The sequence below is a fragment of the Triturus cristatus genome, chromosome 6 (assembly GCF_964204655.1).
Source record: "Triturus cristatus chromosome 6, aTriCri1.1, whole genome shotgun sequence".
In the NCBI taxonomy this organism is placed as follows: domain Eukaryota; kingdom Metazoa; phylum Chordata; class Amphibia; order Caudata; family Salamandridae; genus Triturus; species Triturus cristatus.
Genome location: NC_140589.1, coordinates 1,013,447,804 through 1,013,462,167, shown reverse-complemented (window position 1 = coordinate 1,013,462,167; position 14,364 = coordinate 1,013,447,804). Strand labels below are relative to the sequence as shown.

Sequence of the window (14,364 nt, the reverse complement as noted above, 5' to 3'; positions counted from 1 at the left end):
CATGCCAAGGAATGCGAGTAGCGCATTGTGTTATATGCTCTGCTCGAAAGTAATTACATGCCAAGGAATGCGAGTAGCGCATTGTGTTATATGCTCTGCTCGAAAGTAATTACATGCCAAGGAATGCGAGTAGCGCATTGTGTTATATGCTCTGCTCGAAAGTAATTACATGCCAAGGAATGCGAGTAGCGCACTGTGTTACATGTTCTGCTCGAAAGTAATTACATGCCAAGGAATGGGAGTAGCGCATTGTGTTATATGCTCTGCTCGAAAGTAGTTACATGCCCAGGAATGCGAGTAGCGCACTGTGTTATATGCTCTGCTCAAAGGTAATGACATGCGACTGATTACGAGTCACGCGATGTATTACATGTTCTACGCAACCGTATCCACATGCAACTGATTGCGCGTAGCGCTATGTTTATATGCCTTGCTTCACAGTACTAGGGGCCCTTGATCACGAGGAGCGCTCAGTTCTACAGGCGCCATGTTAAGTGAACCCAATGTGTCCCCTTTCAAGTATTACGCTTAGTTAGACGGCCGGTTCAGGGAAAGACTTTACGTAAGCGCACACGGCGCTAGAACAAGGTTAGGCACTGCATAGATATCACCCAGAGTGTCGAATGTAATGTCACAACGGTATTATGATTCATGTATTACCTTGTTATTTCCTGAACTGCATCTGACCAGCTATACTTGGATAAACTTGAAGTATTTGCATAATTTAAACGGTGTGGCGTCCCTTATTGTGTGTGACTCTAGTCCATGAGAAGCGTGTGGTGTATGGTTGCTTAACACATAGCCCTCTGGTTGCCCGACCGGCTCGCGCCACGCTACCGCCTATAGGGCCTGGTGAACCCGGGTTCCTACAGATGGACTCTATGGTTCTGAAATGCTGTAAGCATCCAATAACAGCCAGAAAAATTGATCCAATTGGAGGACTACTATATCAGTGCATGGCTCGTAACCCTTGTTAGCTTAGGCACGATAATTCTCATTTTTTGATAAGATATGGTTAGTCAGACATACAATGTAATTGAAGTAAGTCTTTCCGGAAGCGGGATATGCTAACTTTTGGATAGCCTACGTTATGAGTTCTGCAGGATGTTAATGTTGATGAGTACAAAACAAAACAATAGTTTGAAGAAAAAAATAAAAAGACAATTACCTCTGCCAGAGACTACCATCTAATAAAGAGAAGCACCAACTGAGACAGTAATGTGTGTGCCTGAACAAGCAAAGCACATTAACAAGAGGGCTGAAAATGTAACAAGAATACATTTGCCATCACAGGAATACATACCTTGTGGCTGGGTTACTCTCTGTCCACAAATGGTCCAAGCAGAGCTCTGGGACGATTGGCTCCGCTTCGGCTCCCTGGAAGTCGCTGCAGGTGCTATTCGGCGAGTGTGAAGCGCTCAGTCTCTTTGGTGAGGGAGAGTGGGAGGAAAAGTTGAACCGCTGCACTCCTGCAAAACTGTGCACAGCCAACGCGGGAGAATGAGAACGGCTGGAATATTGAAAAGAAGAAAATCTTCAGTGATGTTTTAAGAGAGTTCTCTACATGGATGTAATTTTATTTTATAAAAAGGAGAATTTAATACAGCTAAGTACTGCATATTGCCAGTTCCACAGTTAGTTTCTGTTTTTTGTAAGTTCCATGTCTAACGGTAAAGGACAGCTGAAAATGAGTAAGATATAAACAAATAAAAAATAAAATTAAAAGCATCGATAATATGAAAAGTAATAGTTACTGAAATGTAGTAACAGTTTATAGGCCTAGTCTACTGAAATGTTCCAGTTTAGCAGGTCACTGATCAATAACTGAGGTAATGAACCAGTGAAAATCATTTGATTTATGTGTTGGTAGAGTGGATCACAGTTGGGCCCTGATTATATGTGGAGGAGAGCAGAATCCTTACGAGGGATTCTGCTCAATCATGAGAGGGCAGGTCCTGCACCCAGATTTGCCAAGTACAGGAAGAACATAACTGATTATACGGGCCAGAAAATATGGCAGGCAAAATCACTTGGGAATGGACTGCACTGCTGCTCAGACCGGTTTTCCTGCATTCCCCCCTCTCCCCCGTCATTCAATCACAGCACAGGGGAAGCATCTATAGCTGCAGACTGCTGTATTCCCTGGCCTCCCCTCCCGCCCCACCACTCCCCACTCACATGTACTACTTACTCACTGCAGGTGGTAAATGTGACTGATAATCTCCATGGAGAAGGAAATAAAAACAGCTCCTCACTTTTTCCCCATTCTCTGTTGATACAGTCATAAAATTGAATAGTACTGGCAGGGCATTACGGCACAGCATCGTTTTTTTTATGGGTGGCAAATTACCACATCTGCAGTACCGCACATCTCATAATCAGGAAATTCGAATCTTTGTAAACACAACCGTTTACAATTCCCATTATTATAATAAATTGTAAGAATCACAGTGGTTGCTTATTTATGAAACTAACTTCTCACTTTGGTCCTCAGGTACAAAGATTACACATAAAAAATTGCAAATTACGACCCTTAATTTGCAAATTGTTATTTTTATTTGGAAAACATCATAATAGATTCTTTAAAAGTGGTCTCAATTTGCGCACCAATCTCTACCAAATACATTAGTATTTTGCAAACCATTCTATGTACTAATAGGTCGGCTCACGAAATACAGAATTGTAGTGGATTGCAATTCAACCTACCTCATCAATATTCCTGAGGTTGGCGAAAAATTGCGACCCACTGAAATTGGTCATAATCACACTGATTGTGACCTGTTGGTGGTCAGCAGACTACCATGTCAATAAATCAATCTTGTATGGATACAAAAAAATCCTTGAAGTAAAACAGAATTAATTTAAGAATAAAAAATGAACTGTTACAGATACCCAATGTATCACTGCCTATTCCTAAAAAAACAAAAATAAATTTGTCAACATTCACAAATGGAAAGGTATTCCTTGGGGATCGCTTACCCTTTGTGGCTGGCTTATCACCTTCTTTGAGTGGGTGGAGTATTAATGCTATGCGATCGGATTTTGGTCGCAAAATATGAATACATACCTTAAGGAATAGGTATTTGGAAGGACTCCCTTAGCAATTTACTGGCAAATAGCGATTCCAATTCATTTCACAGACCCATTTAACAATTCTGGAAAGATTTTCAAGTAGTTCAATGTGCTTAGCACATTTCAAAAAGGTTATTATCATTCACAAACTCTCTACTCTACCGAATCAAGGGGTTCGTGAATGCTAACTCTCTTTGTACATCAGGCCCTTAAGACTCTTATGGTCAACCATGCCATATTTACCATGACACAAAACACTAAGCAGTTTTTTTATGCCAAATTATAAAAACATACTGTAAAGAGCCTGAAATTACGCATATAGTTTAATGAAAGTATTTCACAGAGTTTAAGTTATGCCAAAAAAAGGTGCTATTATTGAAGCTAAAAATGGATTTAAACCTAAGTTTGTCCAACAGAATGACTTTATGGCCGGAAATATTGCAAGGTTCAAACAAAACTGAACCAACACTTTTCTTTAAGTTGTCACTAAACCTACTGCCAATGAAAAAGTAAATGGAACGAAAATCACAGTGATTTATTTCTTCTTAGTGGACCGATTCAAGATTTTGTGGACAGCAGACAACGCAACTTGACAATATAGCTGTTCAAAGGAATTTTATTGTAACTGTTCAATATGATGGAATTTGTATTCTTGAAAACAATTCTGCATTTGTGCAATTGTGATTCATAAAGTACTACTAATGCTCAAAGAAAGAGGTAACAAAGAGCAAGGAGGAATTTAGTTATTCGTAAAAAGCCAAGTTGTAAACATTTTTCAAGATTTATGAACGATCGACTGCACCACAAAGAGTTAATGGGAGTTTGTTCGAAAGTTTAGCTCCTGTGACTGATGCAGGGCAGCCTCCCCTCCAGATAGCACAACATTTTGAGGGAAAAACGCAGAAGAAACTTAAAGAGATTTGAGTATTCTAAATGGCAAATGAAACTTGAACAGTTTCTGAAGACTGTATGAACCAGAGTTGTGTACTGCTCTATGGATGAGAGTCTTGAATTGGATCCTTTTTTCTATAGGGGGCCTCTGGAATTCCTTTCATTTGGATTAAATCCAACAATGTCTGTCTGGAGAGATGATGTAATAATATGCATGCTAAATTCTGTACAAGATTGTTAATATGTCTTTTTTAACACCCAGGTACTGTGAATTTAAGTAATACAGTCTGGAGGTTTTAGGGCATGGGGCACGTCTTTTTATCCCTAATGTGAAGGAAGTCCAGCAGTTTGTGAAGAGTTTAAAGTAGCCTAAAACAGGTGAATGCGACTGTATGAATTTGGTGTTTAAAGAAAAGTTGACTGTTGAATGTTACCCAAAACGTCCAACTACTTCTGAGGATGAAGGAGGTGAGCCAAGTTTGTACGACCACCAGGGATCTTTCCAAGACTGTCTTCTGTTCCCAAAAATAAGTAATTCAATCTTATCGGTGATAAGTCTCTTTCATCTAGGATGCTTAAATCTTTGTTGCCCAAATCGTTGTCATTTGCCAAAGAGACAATCAATCATGTCAACTATGTGCCTTTCTGCATAAGACACACTTCAATCCAAAGCCCCGGATCAGGATTCCCATATGGGTCATATAGAAGTTAAGGGAGTGAGCTCAGAGATGACCTCTAAGGCACTCCACAATTTAAAGAGACAGAGGCCTTGGGAACAAAGGAAGATGTTCCTCTGAATGAGGATGGGATGTGATATGGATTCGAAAGATACCGAAAGAAGGATTGATTCCATGCTGCAAGAAGAATGATAACCACATTCTGAGACATCTAATATGTTGTTAGTTTCAAGGAACAAGGATAAGACAATGGAGGATTGATATGCATTTCTTGCACCTTTGCATGAGTTGGAAACAAAGATGCTGTTCTATAAATCATAGGAATATTGGGGTCAGCATTACTTTTCTTGAAAAGATTTGGGCTGATTTGCAGGTATCGGGTAATAAAGCTGTAGAATGGAAGAGTTAAGAATGTTAAAGGGAACAGAAGCAATCATGCAGGCCCCTAACTTAAGAAACAAAGGGAGACTGGGGTTTCTTCGAGAACCAGAATTACATTTATGAATAATATTAATCATTTCTGAAGATGGAATTAATGTGAATTCTCCAAGACCTGGAGAATCATTGGGTTGCAGGCTAATACGACATGGACTTAGGGAGGTGGTGAAAGAATTTTGAATGTAAAGAATTCTCCTTTTGAAATAGGAAGCAAGTGAATTGCACACAGCTTCTGAATGAAAACTCTTCTAAATCAAGGAAGTGGGCTGAGTCATACATTTCACAATTGTGAATACTTCTTTAGAGACATTTCCAGCAAATTCAATCTTATTGGTGCAGAAATTTGATATAGTCAATCTGATTCCTTTATGGTATTTTATAATGGCTACGCGATGTACATTTTTATCTGTCTCACAGAGGTCGTTGCACCGTTTTCTTTCAAGTTGATGACATTTTCTTTTAAGAGACATAAGGCTTATGTTAAACCAAGGAGGGGACTTGTTCAGTGATATGCATTTTCTCTTGTCAGGGGAGCTACGATGCAAAGGGCCAAAGTGAGCCAGTCATGGTAGAATTCAGAATTCACCTCAATGTTGCCAGTCAGCTGTGGCTTATTTACAGCTATGGTTGAGTTAAAAGAGTTCTCATATTATCTGGTGCTAAGGTCTATACATCGAGGTGGCTGCCACACAATTGCTATTTATGGTCAGGCCTCAAATGGAGAGATGGACATGCTAGATGGTCATTACAATTTAGAGGTACTGGGGTAGTACATTTGACATTGCCAGCGTTGGTGAAATAAGGTCAATGGTGTGGCCTGCAACATGCGTGTTGCATGAGACTATTTGAGATAGATTTTGAGAGAATATATCCTATAAGAATTGATTTCCCAGTCCATCAAAGACATCATCAGTGTAACGATTCAAGTCTCCTAGGATCCTAAATGTTGAGGTTATAATCATGTATGGTGAAAGCATCTCCACTTATGCAACAGACAGAATTGATGGACGGAATGCTGGACAATGCAAAAATTCACCCCCAGTCACTAGGATCTGGGTTAAATCCATCATTCTTTTACTCACCACACAACCCCAGTTTGGATCCAGCCATATGCAAATCAGTCTTGACCCTGTTCCTTGTGGGAACAGTCCAGCCCAAACTGCCAGGCCAAGTCCTCCCTGGACCGGAAACAAGCATCCTGGGACCAGTTTCAGGGCATCACCCTTCATCAGCCAAGCTAGCTTGAATACAGTGGTGTAGTGGGCACGGGACCCACGTCTGGGCATACCCTTCCCACTTGGGGCGACATATGCAACAGAAACAATTGATGGATGGAATGCTGGACAATGCAAACATTCATCCCCATGTGATTGTACTGCATCTGTCCATCAATTGTTCTTTTTGCATTTGTCACCCCGAGTGGGACGGGTGTGCCCAGACGTGGGTCCCGTGCTCCCCATGCCACTGGAGTCAAGCTATCCTGGCTGATGAGGGCTGAAAGCCTGGAAGTGGTCCTAGGATGCTTGTTTCCAGTCCAGAGAGGACCTGGCCTGGCAGTTCGGGCTGGACTGTTCCCATTGGGAGCAGGGTCAAGACTGATTTGCATATGGCTGGGTCCAAACTGGAATGGCATGGTGAGCAAAAAAACTATAGATTTAGGCCCAGATCTCTGTACTGGGGTGAATATATGACATTGTTCTGCATTCTGTCCATCAATTGTTCTTTTTGAAAGCATCTCCACTACATCTTTACCAAATGAGGCAGCACAGCCCGGTATTCTATATATTAGTGGGCAGAATCAAGTATAATTTGGAGTCCGCTTTAATGATAAATTAAAGCCTCTGCATTTATAATATTAGAAATAGTTGTAATGGAGCAATGAAAGGCTTGATTAAAAATAATGGCAAAACTGTCTCCATTTCTTTTCTCCTGGTTGAGATGCTATATAGAAAAAACAGGTAGGGATAGCTTCTGCAATCATGGATGCAGAGCCTTACATTAACCAAGTCTCAGGAAGAAACACAGCATCTGGATTTCAGTCATGGATCTCATTATATGTTTAGGGAATGACTGGTGTTGATTAGGTAAACTTTTAAAAGCCTTTAAGCAGTTTTTTTAGCAGCTGCTGAGCTAATAACCTAAGGGATACACTTATTAAGAAAGGGTGGGTGGGGAGCGTGGCCAGCGAGCCGAAGATTGTGGACATACGATCCGCGCTGGCCCAGCACTAATCCTGTGACATATGCGGCCCGGAGCCACCACAAACTACACGAAAATAGCGACAATACAGGTGGGCTCATGGGAGTCCCATATTCCGAAAAAAGGCCGGCCGGCGTGCAGCACTGAGGGAGTGCTGAAGTCGGAAGGTGACAGGCAGCCTCATTGAGGGTCACGGGCCTATGTCGAGGCCCTATAGAGGGGAGACTGCAGGACAAAGTTGGAAGGGTGTGGGCTACTCCAATATTCCAGTCCCTTATTTCCCTTTTTCTCCACCCCCCCCTCCCCCCCTCCCCGAGACTAGAGGATATAGGGCATCCAGACGTGGAGGCACCCTAGGGACCTGCCGATGCCCAGGAAACCCCCAGTTGAGACAGCAGCAATGTAAGAAAGCCCATTGTAACTACCCCTCATGAGGTCTTTGTGAGGCAACACTGTGCCCACTGGAACTTAAACATCCTCATCGTGGGGGGCTGTGCAGGGAAAGCCTCTCGCTAGGCCCAATGGACCTGGGTGACTGTACACCTCACCAAACACCCCCCCTGCTTCACCCCAATTGCCATCCCTGCGTGCCTCATCTCCTCGGTCAAGACCTTATGGCCCGCACCACAGACTTGGGCGGGACACTGAGGCGGCAGACAAACACTGCTTGGACCCACTGTGGACCCCCGCCTTCTTTTTTGCGCAAGCATCGTTGGGCCACTGCATGGACTAGCTCATCCTTAGCCAACCTGTGAAATGGGTCGTGAGCAGTGGCACACATACATGCAGTTGTTAAAACTTTCAGGGACATACCAGGTACTATCACATTGCCCAGGCTGGCTGCGGACAAGGTATCCGTACAGACCTTACCGCCTCCATGGTTGGAGTGGGTCCACCACAGACTCGGGTACTCTTGTCCATCGACGGGGCTGAAGAAACCACCCTCATCTGAGGCCAAGTGTCCCTCTCCCAGACCAAAGAGACATCTCTGTGACCAGTCCAACGCTGAACAGTTATTCCACACACCCCACCTAGAAGCCTGTACACGGGCATCCACATCAGATACTCTTGTGACCGACAACCCAAATATCTGAGGGAGGACTTACATGGCCAAAACAGATGAGGAAATCAAGCACAAAACATGCGGGCCACACTAGATCTGAGAGCTCACCCCTGCCCCCAACTGAAGAAACCCAGGAACCTGGATCCCCCATTGGGTCCAATACACCTCCAATTAGACAAAATCCTTGCTGCTATTGCTGATACCAAGTCTACCCTTCAGCAGGATATTAGCAGAGTTTCAGTATTCCTGGGCCTGCTACAGGCAGACCACCACAAATTGGCAGAACGCATCAAAGGAGTAGAAACCAAAATGGGGGAAATTGGGGCCCGAATACCAGGCACTGACTTGCTAGATGACAGAACTCACTGATAGAGTGCGGTCCTTGAACGGCGAGTAAAAGACCAGGAAGGACATAATAGACGAAACAATATCAGAGTGGTGGGGCTCCCTTAAGGTACAGAGAGTAACGATATGGCGAACACAGGCTACAAACGGAGGTTGCACCGGAGGTCCTGTCGCCGTTTCTTGCACTTGAACGTGCTCACAGGGTGCCGTCGCGCCCCTTGATCCCGGGGTGCCTCCCCCACACGTTGGTGGGTAGACTGCTCCACTACAAAGATTGAGATGTTATCCTGCAGAGGGCACGAATCGGGGAGGGGGGTAGGGCCTTCACAGTGGCCAATAGCAAGGTGTCAGTCTTCCCAGACTTCACTGCTGCCGTACAGACCAAACAAGCCTCCTTTCTGGAGGTCAAGACGGCCCTCCTGATGAGAGGATACAATATTCCCTGAAGTTCCCAGCCCAGCTATGGATAATGTTGGTTGGGGCCACACTTCTGCAAAGACCCAGGTGCGGCTTGGGGCTTGTTGCAAACCTACAGAACTGGATCAGCACTCCTGAAACCACAACCTAAACTTGGAGCTTCTCAGGGCAGATCGAAGAAACGCACTCATGGAGCCTCATGCGGCAGGACCCTGAAGAGGCCATCTGTATCACAAACCAAGCAGGAATGGCGCCGCTGCTCTCCAGGCAGTGGCAGAACTTGTGATGATGCAGAGGTCGTACTCGGAAACTGATACACCTTATGAACACAAATCTGTGCTCTCAAAATAGGAATCTTCCCAAGTTGATGGTACTGTCCTTTCTCTGGTGACACCGCAATTTGGTAAAGACCTGATTATATAACTGTTGCCTCTGGCTCTATGGAAGTTGGTTGTTGAGAAGAGCCTCAAGGTGGGAACCTCTAAGCACTGTAAGTTACAGAGTTGGCAGGGGCTTCTGCCTCGGGACCAATAAATATGTAAAGTAATATTGGTTTGCGTGGGATCCGGGACGGCGTTAGCGTTAATGTCGACTCTGGGGCTGGGCTAAGTGCCCGGAATATGGCCTTGTATAGACCCGGAGTGACACATTGGCAATGTTTAAACACTGCAGCCCACTCCCTCCTAGGTAGACCCTTGCCAGTAGACTGGTAGATACACTCTGTGGATTATGTTCATATGTTTTAAATTTGGGCGGCCACTCGTTTCTGGCCCGCTCTTGGGACCGGGAGTTACTAGTTGGGGATTGTTATTATTTTTCACACTCTACATGTTGAGATGGGGGGAGTGCAGAGGGGGCCGGAGTGGTCTGAGTGGACCATACACCACACACATTTAAATCTAAGGACAACACCACCCACTGCACCTCTTGTCCTGGAATAGCCGGACAATGGGTTCAGCCTCCAAAAGCCACAACATGCATGAATATTTAACGAGGCAAGGAGTGCAGATAGCCATGCTACAAGAGACACACCTTACCAGAGAAGATATTCATCGCCTGATTATAGATGGAGAGGCCAGTTCTATGACATACATTAACGTGCACGGACGGAGCACGCATCAAGGTCGCATGCCAAAACATTGCCGGTGAGCAAACTTTATGAGGTTGACTTTTGTAGTGTATTTTATCATTTATTATGTATAAAACTACAGTTTGTTTTCTGTCCTCAGTATAGTTTGCACCCTTGCTTGGTGTTTAATGTGTCAGTAAACAGGATTGTCAAGATTACAGTTACATTTTTTTAGTGTATGCAGCACAGGAGGTTCATTTTGATCACAGTCGCATGTACTTAAAGGCCAACAGTAATCTAAATCGGCAAACATTGGATACATATCCATATTTACAAAGAATTGTTAATGTTCCAGTAACTATATACATATGTGGACATCAATTGTTTCTTTATGTGTTGTTAGGACTTTGAGATTTTATTTGTTGCCATTGTTAAACATTTTGTTTGTTTACTTCAATGTTGCCTAGGTGATGAAGGATTTATCTAGGACTATTCATGTGTATTTTGTTTATTCAGTGTCACAATGCGCACGGTACAAACAAACAGAGAATTTTTTTCGCTTCATTTCTCTACACTGGTTAGCCTTGAGTCACGTAACCAGCACTAATGCACTCTTATAATTTAAGAGCATTTGGCTCACCTGCGTGACCAACAGAGCATTCGCGATGGATAGGTTAATTTCAGTTCAGTTTCAAAGTTACAGGTAAATTGAGAGTTTTAGCTCATGGTGTAATTATATTAATACTTTTAACCATATTCGTGCCATGGCGCAAGTTTTTAATACTATGTTTTTAACAGGCACGTTTTGTGTTTATTTTCACGGGGTGTTTCAGGCACAGAGCAGGTTTCTCAGTTATTTAGCATGAGCACAAGGGTATGCCATTTGTTTCACGTACTTGGTTTGCTCCACAATTGTTTTGGCACTCATTGTTTAGGTTAATCAAAGCGATATTGGTTTACAACATTTATTCAAGTTTAATCATCTCATATATGCCTGTATTGTGGAGTTATTGTATTCGTTGGATACATTCAGTGGAAGGTTTAATTGGAACATTATGAATGTGGTTGTTAAAGAAACAAAAGAGCATTTTTTCAAATGCATAGGACACTGTTGGTTATGATGCTTTTTTTTTTTACATCACCGTTATACCTGACGAAGGGCAGCCGCCCGAAATGCAATGGGGATACAACATCCATGTTGACGTTTGAGGAATACTGAACCCCCCCTGTGTTGCTGAGAAAAGCCTGGAATGGAAACTCTATGAACTTGTTGTTTGTAATATTGGAACACGAAAAGCCATGCATTAAAAAGGATTACTTGAATTGAAGAGGAAGTAACGTTTAAACTAGATTATGACTATAGTATCATTTTTACCTTGATGGTTGTGCATCCTGTTTGGGGGACCTGACCAGGCTCCAGTTCTATGACCTACATTGACATGCACGGAAGGAGTGCACATCAGGGTCGCACGCCAAAACATTGCCGTTGAGCATCACAAACTTTATGAGGATGACTTTCAGAGTGCATTCTATCATTTATTATGTATAGAGGCAATCTGTAAGCCACTTCATACTCCACTTTTCCCGGGGAAATCTGATGTGCATCAGAGCGGGACACCATTTGAGCTCAACCACTCCTCCACTGATAAAGAGAGCCGGTATGTCCTGATCAGGGGTAGACTATTGGGCAGGGATATAACCCTGGGAAGTATTTATGCCCCAAATCAAGATCAGATGGTCTTCCTTCATTCGCTATTAGCCACCCTGGCATCATTAATGACCGACGACCTCCAATTTGTTGGGGATTTTAATTGTGTGCAAATGCTTGGAGGGTACAACAAGGGGAGACACAGGATTATTCTTATTAGTCATACATTTATAAATTACACACCCGGACAGATAAATTTGTTAGTTCACTCAGGCTTTGTAAATTTGTGGTGTATAATGAATAATTAGGGCGCACCCTTTCAGACCACACAGTCTTCTGCTGTTGGGCCTCCAACCTGTTGGGAAACGCCCCCAAATCCCCATGTGGAGGCTTAACCAATCGTCTCTAGAAGACCCTTGCTTCCGGGACTTCTTGCAGGATGCACTCTATGGATACTTTGAACACAATCAGGGTTCTGCGTCCTCCAGCCTGGTCGAGTGGGAGACGTTCAAGGTGGTGGTCCGGGGTCACTGCCTAGGGCTCTCAGTCAGGGTCCAGAAGAAGCTGAATGGGGAACTTAGGGTCCTAGATATCAAACTGCATGAACTGGATAACACTTTGAGTACTGAAGCATCTGCAGCAGATAGCCTGCAAGAGGCTTGAGACAATATAATTGCCACCCTAGAAATACTATGCTGCCACAACTACAAGAACTATGTAGCTAGGGCCCACGAGGACGAGGGAAGCGGAGGCAGTTATTGGTCTGGCTTATCTGGCTTGAATCCTGAGAAGCACCCATAACACACATTAAGAGGAGCAATGACGAGTCTCTCTATTCTCCATAGGCCATAAATGCTTAATTCCGAAGATATTATGAAAAGGTTTATGAATGGCCAGACTTGCTCATACCATGGATCCAGACTGCCTTTTTGGACGACTTGCCACTAAGAAAGCTTCCCCAGGAGGGTTGGGGAGGACCAATAACAGTGCAGAAAATTCAAGCAGCTATTAAACAAATGGCCATGGGTAGACTCCGGGCCCAGATGGCCTCCCTGTGGAGTTTTACTCCACATTCACTGGGACACTGGCACCGAGACTGGAGTTGCTCTATGCCAACTCTTAAAGACTTGGGACACTGCCTGCTAACACCCGAGATGCAGTCATGATCCCACTCTCCAAAACCAAAACCCAAGGGGCTCGAACGTCAGACCTTAGTACACTCGCGATGCTGAATATTGATTACAAAATCCTTAGTAAGGTATTGGCCCTCTGGTTGCTCCCTCATATACCCACTTTAATTCATAACGATCAGAACGGATTCACACCGACCCGCAATACCTCCCTAAATCTCAGGAAACTGTATCACACCCTATACCACACGGGAGTGCAGTCCTGTTCCAGGGCCATGTTGATGTCGGTAGACCTCAAGAAGACCTTTGACTTTTTACACTGGGATTTTTTGTTTGAGGTCATGCGTCGGATGGGTTCGGGAGAACGCTGAGCTAACTGGGTCAAATCACTTTATACTTCCCCCAACCACACGAGTCAAAATGGGTACTAACTTCTCCCCCCCCAATGCAATGTGCACAGGAGCACCAGGCAGGGGTGCCTACTATGCCCCCTTCTTGCTCGAGCTGGCCATTAAACCCCTGGCTGAATTTTTCCACCTGAGGGGAGTGGGCACAGGGTGTAATGGTCGAGGGCTGAGAACACATTATTTGGACCTCCTACTTTATCTAGCAGATGGCTCTATGGGCTTGGCGGCTGCACTGCATCTTCTAGGTGGATTTGAAAGTGCTTCCGGCCTCCAGGTTAATAAAACAAAGATTATATGTGTTCCCCATGTCACCGGACGCTCAGAGGCTTCTGGATTACACATTGGACTTGGTGTGGTCCCCATCCTCCTTTCAATATTTGGGTATACAAATATTTCATTCTCTGGAAGACTTACGGGAGGGTGATTTGGGAAAAACCCTTCGCTCGCTGCAGTCATCTGTCGCCTACTTGGGCTACCTCAAATTAACAATTATGGCCAGGAACTCACTTTCTAAAATAATGATGCTCCCGAAATTGCTCTACTTCTTAAATAATCTGCCGGAAGGAATGCTGGTTTCTTGGTTCCGGTAGCTGAAAACCTGGAGAGATGATATGGGCCAGGGGCCGCCAGAGGGTATCACTAGAGGTTCTTTGGGGCCCACTTGACGAGGGAGGGCTGGGTGCCCCTGATTTTGAGTTGTACTTCTTAGCTGCGTAGTTTTAAAGAGCACTATCAGAGATGGCCCGCAACCCATTGCAACAAATATAGGGGGGGGACACTGGAACAGGATAACCGGACTCGGAGTGGCGTAAGATACTGGCATACCCTAAGAAAGTCTCTAAGAATATAAAGTTAAAATAAACACGATGAAATTACATCCATAGGACTTGTATGACCCCCCCCCCCACCCCCTCCCCCATGGACTACAGGTGATCTACATGCAGACACCTGGATGCAGACTAGGTACACATAACCTGGAGCTGTCCACGGCTGAGTACATCGTGGAAG

General features: G+C 44.1%; 1 protein-coding gene across 1 annotated transcript in view; it reads right to left on the bottom strand.

The window, feature by feature from the left end:
• Positions 1–14,364, bottom strand: part of ANAPC1 (anaphase promoting complex subunit 1) — a 771,271-nt gene that overhangs the window by 608,438 nt on the left and 148,469 nt on the right. The window contains exon 9 of the mRNA XM_085611802.1: positions 1,304–1,510. Coding sequence (XP_085467928.1) covers positions 1,304–1,510 — 207 coding nt within the window. The remainder of the gene's footprint in view (positions 1–1,303; positions 1,511–14,364) is intronic.